This window comes from Anolis sagrei, chromosome 9 (genome assembly GCF_037176765.1).
Source record: "Anolis sagrei isolate rAnoSag1 chromosome 9, rAnoSag1.mat, whole genome shotgun sequence".
NCBI classification, from domain to species: domain Eukaryota; kingdom Metazoa; phylum Chordata; class Lepidosauria; order Squamata; family Dactyloidae; genus Anolis; species Anolis sagrei.
The window spans coordinates 31151570-31174201 of record NC_090029.1 but is presented as its reverse complement, the minus strand read 5'-3'; the positions used below and the strand labels follow the sequence as shown (position 1 = coordinate 31174201).

The 22632-nt window shown below is 39.5% G+C and overlaps 1 protein-coding gene across 11 annotated transcripts in view; it reads left to right on the top strand.

Moving 5' to 3' along the window:
- Positions 1-22632, top strand: part of NEO1 (neogenin 1) — a 124883-nt gene that overhangs the window by 91488 nt on the left and 10763 nt on the right. For 5 of the 11 annotated variants that reach the window (XM_067471419.1, XM_067471418.1, XM_067471413.1 and 2 more), the window contains exons 16-25: positions 392-487; positions 1453-1676; positions 3232-3370; positions 6188-6295; positions 10564-10758; positions 13690-13722; positions 14678-14746; positions 16163-16307; positions 18140-18378; positions 20674-20766. In XM_067471419.1, the coding sequence (XP_067327520.1) occupies positions 392-487; positions 1453-1676; positions 3232-3370; positions 6188-6295; positions 10564-10758; positions 13690-13722; positions 14678-14746; positions 16163-16307; positions 18140-18378; positions 20674-20766 (1341 nt within the window). The remainder of the gene's footprint in view (positions 1-391; positions 488-1452; positions 1677-3231; positions 3371-6187; positions 6296-10563; positions 10759-13689; positions 13723-14677; positions 14747-16162; positions 16308-18139; positions 18379-20673; positions 20767-22632) is intronic. The other 6 variants (XM_067471417.1, XM_067471412.1, XM_067471416.1 and 3 more) reach the window with 4 other exon arrangements.

Genomic DNA, 22632 nt, shown 5'->3' with positions numbered 1-22632 from the left:
AATTTAATAATAATAATAGAGTAAAATAATAAATGTAGTAATAACAATACAGTAAAATAATAAATAACCTTGACTCGAGTATAAACCGAGGAGGACTTTTTCAGCCTAAAAAAAGGGCTGAAAAACTAAGCTTATACTCGAGTATATACAGTAATCTTAGTCTTACCATCTAATTCATACATTACACAAAAAGAAATGTGGTTGGCAGTATGAAAAGGCAGTGGCAGTTGGGGTGGATGGAGGGCCTTTTATCTGTTCCTCAGATAATTATCTTGGTTAATTCTAGGCTTAAAATTAATTTGACAAAAAACTATTCAACAAAGCAAAATAGGACTGTTATCTAGGAATTCTTAAATGTGTAACGACAAATTCAACCATTCTTTTTCTTTAGATCCCAGTTCCCATTATGTCATAACTCTGAAAGCTTACAACAACGTTGGCGAAGGAATCCCACTCTATGAAAGTGCAGTGACCAGGGCATATACAGGTAAAATATGTCTGTTTTGTTATAGTTTAAAATGTCGATACGGGCATCTTTAAAATCATACTATTTACAGTGTGGTTAGCAGGTTTTCGTTGTGCATATTATTTGTTGAGACATTTGCTCCATGTTCTTGAATTTACAGTTGCCATGATGTTTCATGTTAAATTATTATTGAATTATGACTATGTTTTTTTGTATGGCTTACTATTTTATAGTGTTTTTCAATTGTGAAAACATCAGTATACATGTGTGTGTGTTTTGAATCAGAATTGATAATGTAAACATGTAATGTTCATGTTGTTAATAGTGTTCCTGGAAATATCAATGGTTATATTAAATGAGTATTCAGATAAGATTATTTAGTTACAAACTGCTGGTTTGTCTCAGGCTCTTAAGCAGAGATATTTAACAACATCTGTCTGTTGTACTATTGCCTTATTGTTGCTAATGTTGGTTTCTACCATGTGGATCCATTGGAAGCCAGTTTCTTTTAGGCATTTTGTTGCTCAGCTTGCCTCTTGATCTTGCCTTGAATGAATGTAAACTTGAATGCACACTAAATATGTGGAAGATTAACTATCGCTGTTGTGTGTTAATTTACCCTTGTTTTCCAGCAACATGTTGGAGATGAGATGAATTAATACATTAATCCAGCTAATGCTGAAGAGCTCAAAAATATTTCAGATGTCTAATGAGAAATGGTCTTCTTACTTTTGTGACAATCTTCTAAACATTAGGCTTTGTTTATTGCATGTGTTTAAAGAAGGGATCAAAAATAATCATTGAATACTTTTTTGTGCTGGTCTTGTGTTGCCTATTAACTCTGGCTTTTCTCTCTTTTTCTCCATTTCTCACCTTCATTTCATTGTATGACCCTGCATTTCACCCTTTTGTTTCTGTTTACATTTAATGCCACATTCTTTTCTTTTTTATTGTAATACCCACTTTTTTGCCCATCAATCCCCTAGACACTTCTGAGGTTGATTTATTTGTTGTTAATGCTCCATACACTCCAGTGCCAGATCCCTCCCCCATGATGCCTCCAGTGGGAGTTCAGGCTTCTATCCTAAGCCATGATACCATTCGACTTACCTGGGCAGACAACTCTCTGCCAAAGAACCAGAAGGTCTCCGATGCCCGTTACTATACAGTCCGTTGGAAAACCAACATTCCGGCAAACACAAAGTACAAGGTGAGCATCTGTGTGAAATTCCATTAAAATAGGTGAATCCAATTAGGTGGAAAGCTAAGCAGAAACAAATAGTCCAGGAAATTAGTCCATCAGAGTTCATGAAAAACAGATACAGAAACTTCCAAGGTAAAACTCCCAAACTTGAATCATGAAATCAAGCAAGGCACTTAACACACAAATCTATCTAAGGCAAGGCTTCAGGCATGTAGCTGGGGGGGGGGGGGGGGGGGCTGGGGGGCTTCAGCCCCCCCCCCCCCGAAATTCTCATGGTGGTTCGCGAAAAGGCCTTACTGGTGCATTATTTAAACTGTTATGTTTATTCATATCATGATCTGATCACCATACTCAATATATCCCATATGCATGGGGGTATTGGGGTAATGATACAAAAGGTTTGCTAGGGTAAACCCTCTTTCACTCAGACTCAGCCCCCTCCCAAAACTCAGCCCCCCCCCGAACCCCCCTCTGAAATTTTTTTAGCCCCCCCCCCCCGAAACGAAATCCTGGCTACGGGCCTGCAAGGCTTCCAAGGACCAGGAAAGATGTCTTGACCCAATTCCAATGTTGCTTCGTCTGACTATAGATTATGTACTTGCCACTTTTATTCCCTAATCTACTCTATGTCCCAAGCGGCCAGGAACGGATTTTGTTTCAGCCTTGTCTCTGTTATGAATCTCTCTCAGTCTGGCAGAATTCCTGAGAGATTGGTTTGTTTGCCTGTACTGACTGAAAATATTCATTCTGTCTACTGACTCATTAATTTCTTCAGCTGGGACAGGTCCCCAAACCCTTCAAGAACATTCCCATCAGAAAAGACACCTTGAACAGGGATCCCATTGTCATTATCTGCATCTAGAGCAACCTCATCATTAGACACATCATTAGATACATGAACCTCAGAACCATCATTGTCAGTCCCAGCATGCAGAGTACCCTCATCATTAGACACAATCACAGGCTGAACTCCAACAAGAACACTATGTTAAAAAAGTACAGTTGGCCCTCTGTATCCACAGATTCTCTGTCCATTCATTCAACGGCCCTTTGAAGGCAACCATAAGGCTTATCTGGCCCATGGTGAAAATAAGTTTGCCATCCCTGAGATAAAGAACCGTAGTGTTACAAGTGGTCCAATGGGCCATGGAGTCCAACTCTGTGAGCTGTGCAGGATCTCCAGCTTAACTACCATCACCCTCTTTCTAAAGACACCCAGTGTTTGGCACCTCTGATCGAAATGAAGGGCTGCCGGCTGAAGCTTTTTGCCAAACCACATTGAAAGCCAGTGAATACCTTTGATCATTTATTTCTGTTAGTGCATTGCCGCAGTATGGTATTAGAAAGTATGTTTTCATTGGCTTAACAGTAGGAGATTCTGAGCCCCTCCAGATGCTTTGGATCTCATCTACCATCAGCCCCAGGAAGCCTGGCCAGCAATCAGGAATGCTGGGAAGCCTAATCCTAAATGTCTGGAGGGCTGGAGTTTGGAAAGAGCTGTTTTATACTATTGCCAGTTTATCCAGACAGTCTCCGTTCATGTCCCTTTGATTTCTTTTAGATTGCAAATACCACCACCTTAAGCTTCTTAGTGACTGGCTTGAAACCAAATACCTTGTATGAATTTTCTGTGATGGTGACTAAGGGCCGAAGATCAAGTACTTGGAGTATGACAGCACATGGAACTACCTTTGAACTAGGTATTGCTATCGGACTATTTTCTTTTTACAATATGACACTTTTTATAGGATGTTGTATCTTTGCCAGCAAATTATCCGAACACCGGGGTGATGGTAATAATCTTGTGGCATTTTTCTGAGCGTGAGAGTATTCCTGCCGTCTTAACAAAAGGACTTCTATATGCCAATAAGCAGATTTGTTACAGAATAGATTTTTAAAAAAGCATAATATTTCTTAAACACAAATTATATCTTAATAATAACTTGTGAGGAATAACTTGATGGTTAATTATTAATTGAGAAGGAGGAAACCCTTTAATTATTGAATAAGTAAGATCAGACAAGCTCTGATCTGGTCCTTGAAGCAATCATAAATACAAACTCCTTTGATTTTAATATGATTTTCTGAAGTAGAGAAACTGGGCAGTTCGAGAAATGTTTCAAACACATATTTACGCATGTGCTCTTTTGAATCCATGATCTTTGCCCCATATTTTTCAGTTGTCGAGAAGCTTGATTTTTAATGCTAATTAGAAACTCTTGTTTTTTTTATAGTAGTGAATAAATATAAATGTTTAGAGAAATGTTTAAAGTATGTAGATGAAAGACATTCCAACCTCTATAGAGAGTATTCTTGTGAAGCTGTTGTCTATTTTTTGTTGCTAGTTCCACAAATGAGTGAATGATTTAAAATCATACAAAATTAATTGTTGGCTCTGCCTTTTGGTTCTATTGTGTGAAATGAAATTGAAGTTATCATTCCTTGCTCTTTTTTTGTACCATTATGGATTTCTTTGGCTAAATAAGGAACACTTTATAGCTCAGTTCAGAAGCTGTATATCCTTGGCTCTGTGGAAGATAGTTAACATACCTGTCATTAGAAAATTAGCATTGAACGAAACATGCAGAATAATCACAGGATGTCCTAAACGTACAGCTGTTGATAAACTCTACAACAGGGGTCCTCAAACTAAGGCCCGGGGGCCGGATGCGGCCCTCCAAGGTCTTTTACCTAGGTTCAGGGTCAACCTAAGTCTGAAATGACTTGAAAGCACACAACAACAACAACAACAACAACAACAACAACAACAGCAGCAATCCTACTCATCAGCCAAAAGCAGGCCCACACTTCCTATTGAAATACTAATAAGTTTATATTTGTTAAAATTGTTCTTCATTTTAATTATTGTATTGTTTTTAAGTGGTTTTGCACCACAAATAAAATATGTGCAGTGTGCATAGGAATTAATTCATTTTTTTTCCAAATTATAATCCGGCCCTCAAACAGTTTGAGGGACTGTGACCTGGCCCTCTGTTTAAAAAGTTTGAGGACCCCTGCTCTACAAGCTAACTGGCATTGCCCCCTCTGATGTGTAATGGGAAGTTGCTGCTAAACATGAGAGAAATAAGGTTGAACACTGTGAAAGCTATCCACTACATGGCTATCAGGCTCCCCCCAGTAGACTCAAATCAAGGAAAAGCTTTATGAGAATTACCACTCCTCTTGGTGTCCCTCCAGCAACAGCAAGGGCATCCTTCTGGGCAGCTAAATCAGGAAATCCCAATTGGATGGTCCCTCATGAGGGTCTTTTTCCAGACCTTTGGAAGGCGTCAAGTTAGAGAGTGCCGTTTTCTTCAAATGGGCAACTTGGAAATCAGACTCAGAAGTGGAGTGGGCAGATCAAAAGACAACCTGGCAAAATGGCGCTATCTAAAAGAATCCCACATCTTGTGTGACTGGAGCAGAACACACAACTCTGCATCTGTATGCTTGTCCGCAATGGCCTGCCTCATGTACAGAGGAAGAATTGTTGGAGGCTACAGACACTGCCATTGCTGTTGCCCGTTTTTGCTTGATAGATATTTAGCCAACTGCGCTCCTTCTATTTTTATCAGTTTTATAGTAATTTATGCAATGCTTTTGATACGAAATAAATAAGTAAATAGAAAATTAGTCCTGAAATCCTTATTATTGAAGTTAGGTAAAGATAAAGGTTTCCCCTGACATTAAATCTAGTCGTGTACAAGAGAAACAGACTTGCTTTCCCCAGCAGCTTAGAGATAAGGAGTAAAAAAGCAGGTGTGTGAGGAATGATGTCATGGGAGGGACTCAGGCCTTTTAAGTGGGTTTCGGCTGGTACAGTCCTTGTGAGAACAACATTGTATTCAGGTGAACAGCTCTCAGTTCCTGGTCCTACGTTTGATGATTTGTTTATTCAAGTTTTTAAGTTGTTCCTGGTTGATGTGTGGCATAAGTTTCCTGCCTTGGATTCATTCTATCATGTTTATAGATTTATCTGGGGATTGACTCTTGAGACTATATTTGAAAGGATTTTAGAGTCCTGGCGATCTTGGAAATAACTTTTATGAACTCTGGCTCTCCTTTTTAGGTTTGTTCATTTTTTATATAAGATAAAGGTTTCCCCTGCCGTTAAGTCTAATCATGTCTGACTCTGGGGGGTGGTACTCATCTCCATTTCTAACGTTGTCCATAGACACCTCCAAGGTCATGTGGCCAGCATGACTGCATGGAGCAGAAGCAGTACCTATTGATCTATTCACATTTGCATGTTTTCGAACTGCTAGGTTGGCAGAAACTGGGGCTAACAGTGGGAGCTCACCCCACTCCCTGGATTTGAACTACTAACCTTTCGGTCAGCAAGTTCAGCCGCTCTACGGTTTAACCCTCTGCGCAACCAGGGAGCCCATTATTGAGGTTACTATTTCTATTATTATTGCTGGTAGTTGGTAGGCTTAGCTTTGAGTATAACTGTTACAGGATACACCAGAATACAGCTGATTTCGCTGGCTATGTGTAATGTAAATATTCTTCCTTAGTGCCAACTTCTCCTCCGAAAGATGTGACAGTGGTGAGCAAAGAAGGGAAGCCACGAACCATCATAGTTAACTGGCAGCCGCCATCCGAAGCCAACGGCAAAATTACAGGTGAAATTTCTTCTCGATACCTCAGAATGCTTATTATGCCATTTATATTAAGTATATAGAAAGAACAGTGTGGTTAAATGCCTTGGAGGATTCTCCCGTGCTTTGTTATCTTTTGTTTCAAGAGCGAAATGTGTTCCCTTATTGGCATTTCCCCTTTGAAATAATTGAAGCTTGAACTGGCAGGTGGCTTGGGCCTTTACTTAACGTAGCCATTACATGGTAAGTAGAAGCATCAAATATTTGTGGGATCTTTTGATGTTTTAAATCCTTAGAATCGCATTTAGACTACAAGCCTCTCTGAATTTTAAGTAGTATTCAGGTAATACCCTTCTATTGACACAGAGTTTATAGCAAACAGAAGTCAGCTTTGTAAAGAACAGAGGGAAGGCTTTCCAGACTCTATGCTTTTCTGGCTTCGTGCTCCAGTGAGGATTGGAATATGTGTCCCATACCATAAAGCAGCAGTAAGTAACTGCAGAAAATCAGAGGGGCCACACTACCCATTTTTCCTCCCATTTCAAAAGAAACTGAAGTAACTGGTGAACACTTTTGGAAGAGGGATTTTCTTTTGCTTCTGCATTTGGAAAGGGGCACTTTAAATTCTGCTGCAGACCAAATATTTATTTATTTATAGCATATTTATTTATTTATTTATTTATTTATTTATTGTATTCAGTGTATATATTGATCCCTCCTTCCAGCCCCAACTGCTGCTCTGGGCCAGAGTGAAGAGTGTGGGGGGCAGGGGACAGTTCCACCTTGTCTCTTGTGCTATGCTAGTAATATAATGTAATGTAATATAACATAATATATTGCATATACATATAATATTTATAATATTATAATGTAATACAATATAATACTAATAATAGTAACATGATATTATAATTATATATATTTATATTACATGTAATATTACTAATGCAATATATTGTACTATAATTGTATAGTACAATATAGTAATATATAATACTGATATTGTGCTTTGCTAATAATATAATTCATTGTGTGTGTGTGTATGTGTATATCTTGTAAGCTGCTCTGAGTCCCCTTCGGGGTGAGAAGGACGGCATATAAATGACATAAACAAACAAACAAATAAATAAATATACTGCTTTTCTCACTCTTGGAGGGACTCAATGGCAAAATTGAATGCCTCACATATATAAAAACCTCACGTATCAAATCAACAGCATATGACTGTAAATTAATACCATTAAAACTATAAAACAACAATCACAGACACAACATTAAACATTAGACCTTGCATCAATTCCAAGGTTTTCTTTACTTCCATATTTTCATATTTCTGTCATTCACTGAATGCCTGCTTGAATAGCCAGGTCTTAAGTTGTTTCCTAAATACTAGGAGGGAAGGGGCTGATCTAATCTCAATGGGGAGTTCCATAGCCAAGGGGCCACCACCGAGAAGGCACTGTCAGTTGCATCTGTCAAGTAGGAAATTTAGGTACCACTTATGCGGGGAGGCTAATTTAACAATGCCATAAAAATCTCGAGCAACCTGCAAGGAATGAGGAAGTACTCCATCGGTGTCACAAGTGGATGGTGAAATGACAGCTCTCCCGGTGGCCAGAATTCAAAAAGCATACCCTCATGAAGCTGGAAAGTTAAATAGCCTCTGTGTTTCTGTCTATATATGTTGTGTATCTATGGCACTGAATGTTTGCCATATATATGTTCATTGTGATCCACCCTCAGTCCCCTGTGGGTGAGAAGGGCGGAATATAAATACTGTAAATAAAATAAAGAAAACAAAACTGTCCATTAAAACCAAAAAATACAGTTAAAATAAAACATAGCAAAGCATACCTATCAGATAAAACCCCACCAGATAAAATGTAAGGGTATAAAACAGGAGCCTTAAAACTCGCTCAAACAATACACAAACAAAAAACCAATAACCGGAAGTACTAAGATGGACATGATCAGGCTATATACATTCTCATGACCACTCTAAACAAGCTCCTTGTTCCCATTCACAAAGCGGGATCTGATTAGGGTTCTGACTCTCAAATTAGTCAATCCAGTTTGTTGTTAGTGACAGTGGAGGAATGACCAAACCTTCACTAGTGTTGGTTATCACCCAAAAATTATTCCAGTTTCTATGTTCACTGGCTCCTTTGGAATGAAATGGCTCAGTAATGGAATAATATTGGCTTTGTATTTAGTGGAGAACTATGTGAAAAGTCTGCCCTCTGGTGGAATCCTATTGTGTAGTAAAAGCTTCAAATTGAAATCATTCACAGTATCATCTAATTTGCTCCATTTCTGATTTTAGATGTGTTGTTAATACAAATTATAATGAATTAATAATTACTGTGGGATTCTTCATTGTGGAAGAAGTGGAACAACAGTAAGGGTTTGTATGGGTGTTTCAAGTACCACATACTGACTTATACATCATAATCTATATAAATAAAGATGTAATGTTCATTTGTGGGATTAACATAACTCAAAAACCACTGGGTGAATTGACACCAAATTTGGACACAAGACGCTATCAGGCCTACGAGTGACCATCACTCATAAAAACAATGAAAAACACAGCAGAGAAGACTTTAAAAGCCAAAAAATAAAAAATACAGTGCAATGCATGCGCAAAACCACACATACACACACACATATATGCAAACACACATATATATACATATACACAAATATATACACACACATATAAACACATGCACACATACAAAACACATATACACAGACTAGGCCGCAGCAACACGTGGCAGGGGACAGCTAATGAATAATAATAATAATAATAATAATAATAATAATAATAATGTTGTTGTTCATTCGTTCAGTCGTCTCCGACTCTTCGTGACCTCATGGACCAGCCCACGCCAGAGCTCCCTGTCGGCCGTCACCACCCCCAGCTCCCTCAAGGTCAGTCCAGTCACTTCAAGGATGCCATCCATCCATCTTGCCCTTGGTCGGCCCCTCTTCCTTTTGCCTTCCACTTTCCCCAGCATAATTGTCTTCTCTAGGCTTTCCTGTCTCCTCATGATGTGGCCAAAGTACTTCAACTTTGTCTCTAGTATCTTTCCCTCCAGTGAGCAGTCGGGCTTTATTTCCTGGAGGATGGACTGGTTGGATCTTCTCGCAGTCCAAGGCACTCTCAGAACTTTCCTCCAACACCAGAGCTCAAAAGCATCTATCTTCCTTCGCTCAGCCTTCCCTAAGGTCCAGCTCTCACATCCGTAGGTTACTACAGGGAATACCATGGCTTTGACTAGGCGGATCTTTGTTGCCAGTCTGATGTCTCTACTCTTTACTATTTTATCGAGACTGGACATTGCTCTCCTCCCAAGAAGTAAGCGTCTTCTGATTTCCTGGCTACAGTCTGCATCTGCAGTAATCTTTGCACCTAGAAATACAAAGTCTGTCACGGCCTCCACGGTTTCTCCCTCTATTTTCCAGTTGTCAGTCATTCTTGTTGCCATAATCTTGGTTTTTTTGACGTTTAGCTGCAACCCGGCTTTTGCGCTTTCTTCTTTCACCTTGATTAGAAGGCTCCTCAGCTCCTCCTCGCTTTTGGCCATCAGAGTGGTGTCATCTGCATATCTGAGGTTGTTAATGTTTCTTCCAGCAATTTTCACCCCAGCTTTGCATTCATCCAGCCCCGCACATCGCATGATGTGTTCTGCATACAAGTTAAAAAGGTTGGGTGAGAGGATGCAGCCTTGCCGTACGCCTTATAAATAATAAATAATTATTTATTATTATAAATAATAATAATAATAAACTAATAATAATAAACAGATGGCATTTGGAAACAATAAACATCGACAAAATTACGATCTGTCAATTGTAGAAGGCCACCTTACTTGGATCTGCGTGCATCATTAAAAAATACATCACACAGTATTAGACCTGTGTTTTTGTGATACGAAATCCAGCATATAGATCTCTTTTGCTGTGACATACTGTGCTTTTGTGTCAGTAAAATAATAAACTTTCTTTATACCCCACCACCATATCCTCAAAGGGACTCAGGGCGGCATACATGAGGCCAAGCCCAACAGCACAACAATGCAAATGTGCAACATAGGAATACAACAATAAAACATAAAAATAAAATAACATAAGATCCAAAAAATTATAAATAAACACATCAGACCATATAAAAGCACAATATTAGAACACAGATAATTAATCATAATGAATACTTTAAAATATTGTAGAATACTTGGAATATTTTTTTCTTTATAGCTCACTAGCTGTATTCTAATTTTTTAATGCAGGATACATCATTTACTACAGCACAGACGTCAATGCCGAAATACACGACTGGGTCATTGAACCTGTCGTCGGAAACAGACTGACCCATCAGATTCAAGAGCTGACCCTCGACACGGCCTATTATTTCAAAATTCAGGCCCGCAACTCCAAGGGCATGGGTCCCATGTCGGAGGCAGTACAATTCAGGACGCCAAAAGGTATGTTGCTCTTGTATAAGTGAATGTGTTTCCTGTTGAGATGTTAGAGATAAGCAGTTTGGGAGAAAAATGAATGTGAAGAAGATAGGGTTCTTCTTTGAAAACAGGATTCTGCTGGATTTTTATAAATACTGTGTGTGAGAGAGTTTAGTTCCACTCTCCTCTTTCCCCAGATAACATTTGTTATATTATGTATACCAAAACAGAAAACAAAAGCAATTTTATGAGCACTTGGTAGACCGTGATTCTCATATAGTAAACCAGAATACTAGGTTACTGACTTGAACATGTAAATCAGTGTTTCTCAACCTTCCGAATGCCGGGACCCCTTAATATAGTTCCTCATGTTGTGGTGATCCCGAACTATAAACATTTTTCATTGTTGCTTCATAACTGTAATTTTGCTACTGTTAGGAATTGTAATATAAATATCTGATATGCAGGATGTATTTTCATTCACTGGACCAAATTGGGCACAAATACCTGATACACCAGGTTGTGGCACCGCTGGTTGGAAGTCTGCATTAAAATCAGCTGCATTAAAATCACTACTGACCGATAGGTCATGAGTTCAAAGCCAACCCGGGTCAGAGTGAGCTTCTGACCATTTGACTAGCTTGCTGTCGACCTTTGCAGCCTGAAAGACAGTTGCCTCTGTCAAGTAGGGAATTTAATTACCACTTGTGCGGTACCTTAACTAATTTACGATGCCATAAAAATCTCCAGCAGCGTGCAAAAAAATGAGGAAGTACTCCATCGGTGTCACAAGTGGATGGTGAAGCGACAGCTCCCTTGATGGCCGGAATTCAAAAAGCATACCCTCATGAAACTGGAATGTTAAAAAGCCCCTGTGTCTCTGTCTATATATGTTGTGTGTCTATGGTATTGAATGTTTGCCATGTATATGTGATTGTGATCCGCCCTGAGTCCCCTGCAGGGTGAGAAAGGTAGAATATAAATACTGTAAATAAATAAATACACCCAAATTTGAATATGGTAGGGTTGAGGGGGTATTGATTTTGTCATTTGGGAGTTGTAGTTGCAGGGATTTATAGTTCACCTACATTCAAAGAGCCCTTTGAGCCCCACCAAGGATGGAATTGAACCAAACTTGGCACACGGAATCCCCATGACCAACAGAAAATACTGGAGGGATTTGGGAGGAATTGACAGTGATTTAGGAGAGATGTAGGTCACCTACATCCAGAGAGCATTTTGAACTCAAACAATGATGGATGCTGCTGGGCCACTCTCAGTCCCACACCACATGGGTGCTTTCTCCCCTGCCTTAAAGGGACTCGCTGGTGCGAGCCTCTCTCCAGCCTTGCACGCTCTCCCTCGCCTGTGCATGCTCACTATGCTCACTATGCTTCCATGTACCAAGCACACCTGGTCTCCCTCCCACCAGGAGTCTCAGAAACACCCCTCCCCTTGGGTGAGAGGCCAGGAGGAGGGCTTTTAGTGGGAGAATTCGCTGTCTGAATTCGCTCTTCCAAAAAGGAAGAGAAGGAGAGATGGAGAGATCTTCAGCCTTCTCTTATTTATTTACAGTATTTGTATACTGCTTTTCTCACCCCGAGGGGGACTCAAAGTGGGTTCCTAAGACCATCGGAAATATGTGTTTTCTGATGGTCTTTGGCACCCCCTCATGACCCCATCTGGAGTCTCGACCCCCAGGTTGAGAAACACTGGTGTAAATGTTCTAGATGTTGTCATGGGTGATGTCTTATCTATATAAATAAAAATGTAATGTTTGTTTGTGGGATTAACAGAACTCAAAAACCACTGGACGAATTGGCACCAAATTTGGACACAAGACACCTAACAACCCAGTGTATGTCCTTCACTCAAAAAAATTGATTTTATCATTTGGGAGTTGTAGTTGCTGGGATTTATAGTTCACCTACAATCAAAGAGCATTCTGAACCCCACCAACGATGGAATTGAACCAAACTTGGCACACAGTTCTCCCATGACTAAGAGAAAATAGTGGAAGGGTTTGGTGGGCAGTGTTTTTGGAGTTGTGGTTCACAAAACTCAAAAACCACTGGACGAATTGGCACCAAATTTGGACACAAGACACCTAACAACCCAATGTATGTCCTACACTAAAAAAAAATGATTTTGTCATTTGGGAGTTGTAGTTGCTGGGATTTATAGTTCACCTACAATCAAAGAGCATTCTGAACCCCACCAACAATGGAATTGAACCAAATTTGGCACACAGTTCTCCCATGACCAACAGAAAATAGTGGAAGGGTTTGGTGGGCAGTGTCTTTTGGTTTTGGAGTTGTGGTTCACCTACATCCAGAGATCACTGTGGACTCAAATAATGATGGATCTGGACCAAACTCTACACGAATACTCAATATGCCCAAATGTGAACACTGGTGGAGTTTGGGGAAAATAAAATCTTGACATTTGGGAGTTGAAGTTTCTGGGATTTATAGTTTCTGGGATTTATATTTCACCTACAATCACAGAGCATTCTGAATCCCACCAACGATAGAATTGGGCCAAACCTCCCACACAGAACCGCCATGTGGGCCACAGCAACGCGTGGCAGGGGACAGCTAGTTTGTGAATAAGATTACACAGTTGACTTTGTGAATCCATTTTTAAAATACTTGCTTGTTACTTGACATCTTTAAGAGTACTTACCCTGACAGATAGAATATTTCAAAGTAGAGGTCTTTAAATCAGTAGGATGCCTCATAATTTTATCATTCCATGTGAATAGTTCTTTTTGTAAGTGTGAACGCGACCTGAAAATTAGAAGACGGTTTTGTCAAGTCAATGTTTAGATCTGCAGTGATACTATTTGTTTACCCTCTCACTTTAAAAGTTTACATTTTCCGTGCAAATGGGTCCCTCTTTCAGGTTTGGTGATCTTTCTCTTGTTTGTTTCTTTCCACTTGCTTTCCCTGGTAGCTGAAACATCAGATAAAATGTCTAATGATCAAGGTAAACAAATGGATGTGCTTTCTATGTCCTTCCTTCTCTTGCAAGAGACATTGTTTTTCTAACAGCCATTAAATGCAAAACAGTGAGCTTTGGTAGAATATGAAAATCTAAAAAGCTGATACTTGCTTTGTGTATAGAGTGTTCGAAATGAAATCTTTCTAAGTTGGCAGCGCAGGGTGCATGGATGGATGCAAATGCATGCTCAGAACGGGTGGGTTCAAATGTACCTGTGTCCAGTTCTGGGCACCGCAGTTGAAGGGAGATGCTGACAAGCTGGAATGTCTCCTGAGGCGGGAAACTCAAATGATCAAGGGTCTGGAGAACAAGCCCTATGAGGAGTGGCTTAAAAAGCTGGGCATGTTTAGTCTGAAGAAGGGAAGGCTGAGAAGAGACATGGTGGCCATGTATAAATATACGAGGGGAAGTCAAAGGGAGGAGGGAACAAGCTTGTTTTCTGCTGCCCTGAAGACTAGGATGCAATGGAGCAATGGATCCAAATTACAGGAAAGGAGATTCCACCTGAACATTAGGAAGAACTTCCTGATTGTGAGAGCTGTTCAGCAGTGGGACTCCCTGCCCCGGAGTGTGGTGGAGGCTCCATTTTTGGATGCTTTTAAACAGAGACTGGATGGCCATCTGTCGGAGTGCTTTGATTGTGATTTCCCTGCTTCTTGGCAGAATGGGGTTGGACTGGATGGCCCACGAGGTCTCTTATATAGTGTTTGGTTCCTGCCTTTACAGATGTGCAAACCATGTGTTTATGTGTGTGCGTATTGCTACATGAATGTAATTATTGTGGATACAGCTGAACCGACAGTTCTAGGAAACCCCTGCAATCTGTCTGTCTGAACCATGGCGGTTTTCTGTCTGAAAAAATTGTTAAACAATGTGTTTAGAAACTAGTTTTAAAAAGGCAAGCCAGGATTGAATTCTAAACAACCTTTTTGCTTTCCAGCTTTGGGATCTGCTGGAAAAGGAAGCCGGCTTCCGGATGGGGGAACAGACTATAAACCCCCCATGAGTGGTAAGCGAAGTCTTCATTTATACTGGTAACTGAGGTGACCCGCAGGTTTCTCTGGAAAAGCTGGTGGATTATAGGAGTCTAGTGCTTAGATCCAGGGAAGTCATGCTACCCCTCTTATTCTGCCTTGGTTAGACCACACCTGGAATACTGTGCCCAATTCTGGGCACTGCAAATGAAGGGAGATGTTGACTCTAAGCTGGAATGTGTCCAGAGAAGGGAACTAAAATGATCAAGGTTCTGGAGAACAAGCCCTATGAGGAGCGACTTAAAGAGCTGGGCATGTTTAGACTGAAGAAGAGAAGGCTAAGAGGAAACATGATGAGGGTCTTGGATCATGATGTGAGAAGTCCTAGGGAGGAGGGAGCAAGCTTGTTTTCTGCTGTCCTGGAGACTAGGACGCAATAGAACAATGACATCAAACTACAGGAAAGGAGATTCTATTTGAACATGAGGAAGAACTTCCTGACTGTGAGAGCTGTTCAGCAGTGGAACTCTCTGCCCCGGAGTGTGGTGGAGGCTCCTTCTTTGGAGGCTTTGAAACAGAGGCTGGATGGCCATCTGTTGGGGGTGCTTTGAATGCAATTTTCCTGCTTCTTGGCAGAATGGGGTTGGACTGGATGATGGCCCACCAGGTCTAATCCAACTTGAGTTATTTTTATACTGTGGGAAGCATTTTTAGAAAGATCCCTTAGAAATAATAATAGTAATAATAACAACAACAACAATAATAATGATGATGATGATGACGACAACGACGACCTCCAAAGTATAGATTGTCGATGTTGCAATCCCAGGTGACAGCAGGATTGCAGAGAAACAACTGGAAAAGCTGACACGATATGAGGATTTAAAGATCGAACTGGCACAAGCCAGTCAAAGTGGTCCCAGTGGTGATTGGGACCTTGGCCTGCACTTAAACACAATCGCCGCTGACAAAATTACCATCTGACAGCTGCAAAAGGCCACCTTACTTGGGAAGTGTCCGACGTGTGATCCAATACAACAGCCAGCAGAGTGTCTGCTGTGGACTCATCTTGTTGTGTTTCTAATAATAATAATAATAATAATAATAATAATAATAATAATAATAACCTCACTACCTCTGAGGATGCTTGCCATAGATGCAGGCGAAACGTCAGGAGAAAATGCCTCTAGAACATGGCCATATAGTCCGAAAAAACCCACAAGAACCTAGTGATTCCAGCCATGAAAGTCTTCGACAATACATAATAATAATGTGTTTTTCTCAATGCAGTGAAAAGTCCCATTAGTATATGATGTCTTCATGTATAGCATGGCTTTGTGTTCAGTACAAGCAAGTGTTATACTGGGTTTCGCTGCAAGCCAGAAACCCCTTACATTTCTTAACTGGAAAATGGTCACCTTTTGTAATAAATGTTATTTATTCTCTTAAAGGAAGCAACAGCCCCCATGGAAGCCCTTCTCCTCTGGAGTACAATATGCTTCTGGTCATTATCGTGTCAGTGGGAGTTATCACCATTGTGGTTGTGGTGATTGTGGCTGTGTTCTGCACCCGTCGCACCACATCCCACCAGAAGAAGTGAGTTTGCTTATTTTCCTCTTTTGGAGTGCGGCTTTTAATTACATCTTTAAATATCAGGTTGCATTTGATATGGTTTAAAAAGAACTTTGCATATTTATGGATACACAATGTCTGGTAAAATAAGTAAGAAATTGATGGCGTGCTTTTAATAGTAATTGCAATGTTTTATATGTTTTCATGTGTTTTTATTAAAAAATAAAATTTTAACTTAATCTATTTTAATCTGTTTGTTGTTCAAAGGCATTGAATAGTTGCCATATGTAAAGCCTCCATGAATCCCCTTCACGGTAGAGAAAGGAGGGATACAAATAGAGTAAATAAATAAGCTTTCCCTTCATTGTTGATGGATAGAGCTTGAAAAGAAGAAGGTCAGCTGGTAGATCCTATTTATGCAATAAAACAGCTATATAAATAAAAATGTAATGTTCGTTTGTGGGATTAACATAATTCAAAACCCACTGGACGAATTAAAACGAAATTTGGACATGAGACATCGATCAGGCCAACGAGTGACCATCACTCATAAAAAACTACTGAAAAACACAGCAGAAGGGATTTAAAAAGCAAAAAAGACACGACAGCGCATGACAAACAAATCGCACCATAGTCTCCCCTTGACAAACAAATCACACCATAGTCTCTTCCAGACTACAGCTCCCAGCATCCCCTAGACCAGGCCCTTTAGGAAAGGAGGATGGTCCAAATGCACTGCTTCTAAGCCATAAGCTTGCTTCTCTTTGGATTTCTGTGAGAGCATCCCAATCCCTGCAAATTTCCCATTTTCTATTCCTCGACTGCAACTCTCAGCAATCCTCCAGATAGATAGATTAGATGGAGATAGATAAGTAGGTAGATTGATCGATCAGGAGGAGTGCTGGGAGTTGCAGTCCAAGAATAGATAGAGAAAGAAGAAAGGGGAGAAAGGAAGGGAAAGAAAAGGGGGGAAGGAAGGGAAGAGAAAGAGAAGGAAAGAAGGAAGGAGAGAAAGAAAGGGAAGGAGGAAGGGAGGGAGGGAGGAAGGAAGGAAGGAGAGAGAGAAAGAAGAGAAAGAGAGAGGGAAGGTTGGCCACAGCAACGCATAGCAGGTACAGCTAGTATTCAATAAAGCAAAGATGGTGTACATAGAGTAAATATGCTTGCACAGGGGTTTGGGACCCGCCTACCTGCATGACCGCATTTCTGTATACGAACCCACGCAATCTCTTCGATCATCTGGAGAGGCCCTGCTCGCGCTCCCACCTACATCGCAAGCACGATTGGTGGGGACGAGAGAGAGGGCCTTTTCGATAGTGGCCCCTTGACTCTAGAACTCACTTCCTAAGGACATCAGGCATGCCCCAACTCTGGCAGTCTTTAGGAGGAGCTTGAAGACGTGGTTGTTCCAGTGTGCCTTCCCAGAATAATGATCCCATAGCACTTTGTCCTCCAAAGCACTTTATATTGTTTTTAGGTCTGCTTGTATGTTTCCACAAACCGCCCCATCACTTTTTCGCCCGTGTCCAGCATTATTTTTAAATTTTAATTACATTGGCCTACCCATAGATTTTAAAGTGTGTTGTCCTAGTGTTAATGCTTATGTTATTGTTTTATTGTCTTGTTTGATTTTAATTACTTGTATTGTTGTTGTTGTTATTGCTTGTACTGTTGTATTCTGGGCTTGGCCTCATGTAAGCCGCACAGAGTCCCCTGGAGAGATGGTAGCGGGGTATAAATAAAGTTTATTATTATTATTATTACTATATCTAGATCACGATAGAGAAACAAACAGTGACTTTATTATCTGTCTATGAAAATGTGAATATTTGTGTTTTCTGTGTGTGTTTCCAAAGGAAGCGAGCAGCTTGCAAGTCTGTCAACGGGTCTCACAAATACAAAGGGAATTCCAAGGATGTGAAACCCCCCGATCTTTGGATCCATCATGAGCGGCTTGAACTGAAACCCATTGATAAATCTCCTGATCCCAATCCAGTCATGACCGACACCCCAATCCCGCGAAATTCCCAAGATATTACTCCAGTTGACAATTCCATGGACAGCAATATCCATCAGAGACGGAACTCGTACAGAGGTGGGTTTAGGTGACGATCGTGCTGTATTTTAGCCTCTTCATATTATGTAACATTAAAAAAATGTATGACCCACTGATTATGGAGCTTTCATTGAGATTTGAAACTTTATAATTTCTTTGTAATTTCCCAGTTCACATCTGCAGTGGTTTCTTTTGGATTAATAGTAATTTGCATATACTTCACGACAAAATATAATCCTCAGGCATTAATGCACAAAATAGCATTGCTACTGAATAACAATTGAAAATCTGTTGAAAACAAACTTTCCTTGGTGTTGGAAAGCTTAGGCAGTGGCTTCTGTCATTGTTTTCAAAACAGTTTCTGAAGTGGGAGATTACAATATTCTTAAATACATGTTTTTAGTTCTTGATAACCAATGTATTTCTATTTTAAAAATGATTCATATTTTTTCTGTCTGCTGCTAAGAGGTTTTATGAAGGACAGAGAATAATAATAATAATCGCCATCATAATGGAAAACTTAAGCAATGACTTCTGTCATTGTTTTCAAAACAATTTCTGAAGTGGGAGTATTCTTAAATATGTTTTTAGTTCTTGTTAACCAATGTATTTTTATTTTTAAAAATGATTCATAATTTTTCTGTCTGCTGCTAAGAGGTTTCATGAAGGACAGAGAATAATAATAATCATCATCACCATCATAATCATCATAGTCATATATTTATTACCCACCTCTCCTCACAGCTCGAGGCAGGTACAACATGATAAAACAAAACAATATTAAAATATATCTACATACATAATAAAAAGTGAAAATATGTATGTGTGTGTGTGGCTGAGGTGTCCACTTACGCAGACAAGCTCCCACCTCCACAAACAGCTATAGCTCCCACTACTCAGGAGACACCAGTGGCCCTCCCTCCAATGACATTGCAGGTTATAGTGAGCGCCGTAAACATGTCCGAGAGCCCTGCCCGTGTCCTCCACAAACACCATACTGCTCTCCACCCAAGTGAATTATAGGAGTTGTAAGTCTTGGGATAGAGAACCCCCACAACCAACAAAAATAGTGGAGATATTTATTTATCATGTCATCAGCAACCAGACCATTGTATTACATTTCTAACCGAACAAAACAAACAAACAGATAAAAAAACACAAATTTTGCAAACTTGGTAGTTGATTAAATGTCCTTTGACCAGTATCTGGCCACTTGGAGTAGAATAGTAGAATAGTGGAGTGATTTTTAGGAATTGTACTTCCTCCGCATCTAGAGCGCACTATGAACCCAAACAATGATGGATCTGGACCAAACTTGGCATGCATATCCGATATGCCCAGATTTGAATACTGGTGGGTTTTGAGGGGGAATTGACCTGGACATTTTGGAGTTGTAGGTACTGGGATTTATAGTTCACCTACAATCAATGAGCACTCTGAACTACACCAAAGATGGAATTGGATTAAGCTTGGCACATGAATACCCCATGGTCAGCAAAAAATACTTGAGTTGTTTGAGGAAAATTCACCTTGATTTAGGGGAGTTGTAGTTTACCTACAGCCATAGAGCACTGTGAACCCAGACACCGATAGATCTGGACCAAACTTGGCACACAGACCTGATATGCCGAAATTTGATTACTTTAGTGGTTTGTGGGGAACGGACCTTCCTTTCTGGGAGTTGTAGTTCACCCACAACCAGAGGAACTGTGACCTCCATCGATGATGGACCTGGACCAAACTAGGCACACAGAATCCCCATGACTAACTCAACCTACAGGAGGGGTTTGAAGGGTGAGACTCACCACAGTAGGAGCTGTAGTTTACCCTACAGTCAGAGAGCACACTGAAACCCACCAATGATGCCTTTAGAGCAAACTTGCCCAACATAACAAACTTTTAAGTACTAATGGAGTTTCTTGGGGTTAACCTGGTGTGATGTGAGTTGTAGTTAATCTACAACCTTGCTCATTTTGTACAATTAAAATTTGTGGGTTGTTGTAGGTTTTTTTGGGCTATATGGCCATGGTCTAGAGGCATTCTCTCCTGACGTTTTGCCTGCATCTGAAACGTCAGGAGAAAATGCCTCTAGACCATGGCCATATAGCCCGAAAAAACCTACAACAACTCAGTGATTCCGGCCATGAAAGTCTTTGACAATAAATTAAAATTTGACTTTTTCAAATAACCCAGGCAACGCTGGGTCCCCAAGCTAGTGTAAAAATATACACAGGTAAATAAATAAGCATTTGTAAAATGCTGATTAAAATTACCAATAAAATTACCAAATTATAACAACAATAATAGTGATAGTACTTTCTTTTCTTTCTCTAGGACATGAGTCGGAAGACAGCATGTCCACACTTGCAGGAAGGAGGGGAATGAGACCAAAAATGATGATGCCATTTGATTCTCAACCGCCTCAACGTAGGTTTGGCCTTAGATCTTGCTACAGAGCCAAATAGTTCTATTTCTGCACCACTTTTGAGTAGTGTGATTCATGTGTTTTAAATCTTCTTTCTGAGATTTATTTATTTATTCGATGCAAGGAAAAATCAGGAAAAAAATAGCAATTACCTTTTTATTCTACGAACATTCAACAAAGTTATTAATATTCAGAGGGTTGCCAATATTTCCATGCCAAGGTAGTATTTTGATAATAAATTAGTAAGAAGGCCTCTCAACAGATCTCAGAACTGGCCAGATTCAGAAGGAAGAATATGGCCCTTCAGACATCCTGGACCCAAAACATATTAGCTCTTTCCTGCTGCTAATCAGTGAGACAAATGTCCATTTAATAACAGTTTCAAAAGGACAAGTATTTGTGTCTTTCATAATTATGCTATTAAGCTAATTCAGTTAAATGATAGGTAATGGCACTTTCCCACAGTGACAGCAAGAAAATGCTGCCACAGCTTCCTTTTAATTATATTATTGTCAGAGATGCTGTAGTCAATCAGCAATATTCGTAATTCCACACCTTTTGTAAAACTGGATTGATGTCTTACTGGGCAACTGACAAAGAGCTATTTCAAAATCCGTGAACAATCATAATTCATTATTCACTGCTAATTTATTTATTTATTTACAACACTTATCTGCCGCCCTTCTCACCCTGAAGGGGACTCAGAGCAGCTTACAAGTAATATGTAAATGCAATATATTATATTATTACCATAGCACAATATTAGTATTATATATTACTATATTGCACTATATCATTATTATGCTATGATATTATTAGTAACATTACATGTAATATAAAATATATAATTATAATATCATATTAATAGTATTATATTGTATTACATTATAATATTATCAATATTGTATGTTCCCGTATATACTCGAGTATAAGCCGACCCAAATATAAGCCGAGGTACCTAATTTTACCACAAAAAACTGAGAAAATAGGTTGACTCGTGTATAAGCCGAGGGTGGAAATGCAGCAGCTACTGGTAAATTGCAAAATAAAAATAGATACCAATTAAATTACATTAATTGAGGAATCAGTAGGTTACATATTTTAGAATATTTACAAAAATGGTAATTTAAGATAAGACTGTCCAACTCTGATTAACTGATTATTTACCTTCTTCAATGTAAATGTGCTTAAATATCCTTCCAATAATAATACAGGGAGTAACATTATAAATGTAATAACAACAATAATAAAAAGAGTAAAATAATGAATTTGGCAATAACAACAATTATACAGTGAAATAATAAATGTGTAATAATAGAGTAAAATGATAAATATAATAATAATAATAATAAATAGAATAAAATAATAAATGAAATAATAATAATAATAATAACAACAACAACAACAACAACAATAATAACAATAACACCACAGTAAAATAATAAATAACCGTTACTCGAGTATAAGCCGAGGGGGACTTTTTCAGCCTAAAAAAAGGGCTGAAAAACTAGGCTTATACTCGGGTATATACAGTATATATATTATATTATATTATATTATATTATATTATATTATATTATATTAATATTTCATTGGAGCCACTGGTGGCGCAGTGGGTAAACCCTTGTGCTGACAGGACTGAAGACCGACAGGTCGGAGATTCAAATCCGGGGAGAGCTCCCCATGCAAGGACATGAGGGAAGCCTCCCACAAGGATGATAAAACATCAAAACATCCTGTCAATGTCCCCTGGGCAACGTCCTAGCAGATAGCCAATTCTCTCACACCAGAAGCGACTTGCAGTTTCCCAAGTGATTCCTGACACGAAAAAAATATTGCCACGTAGGAATGGGGAGATGCTGAGTAAC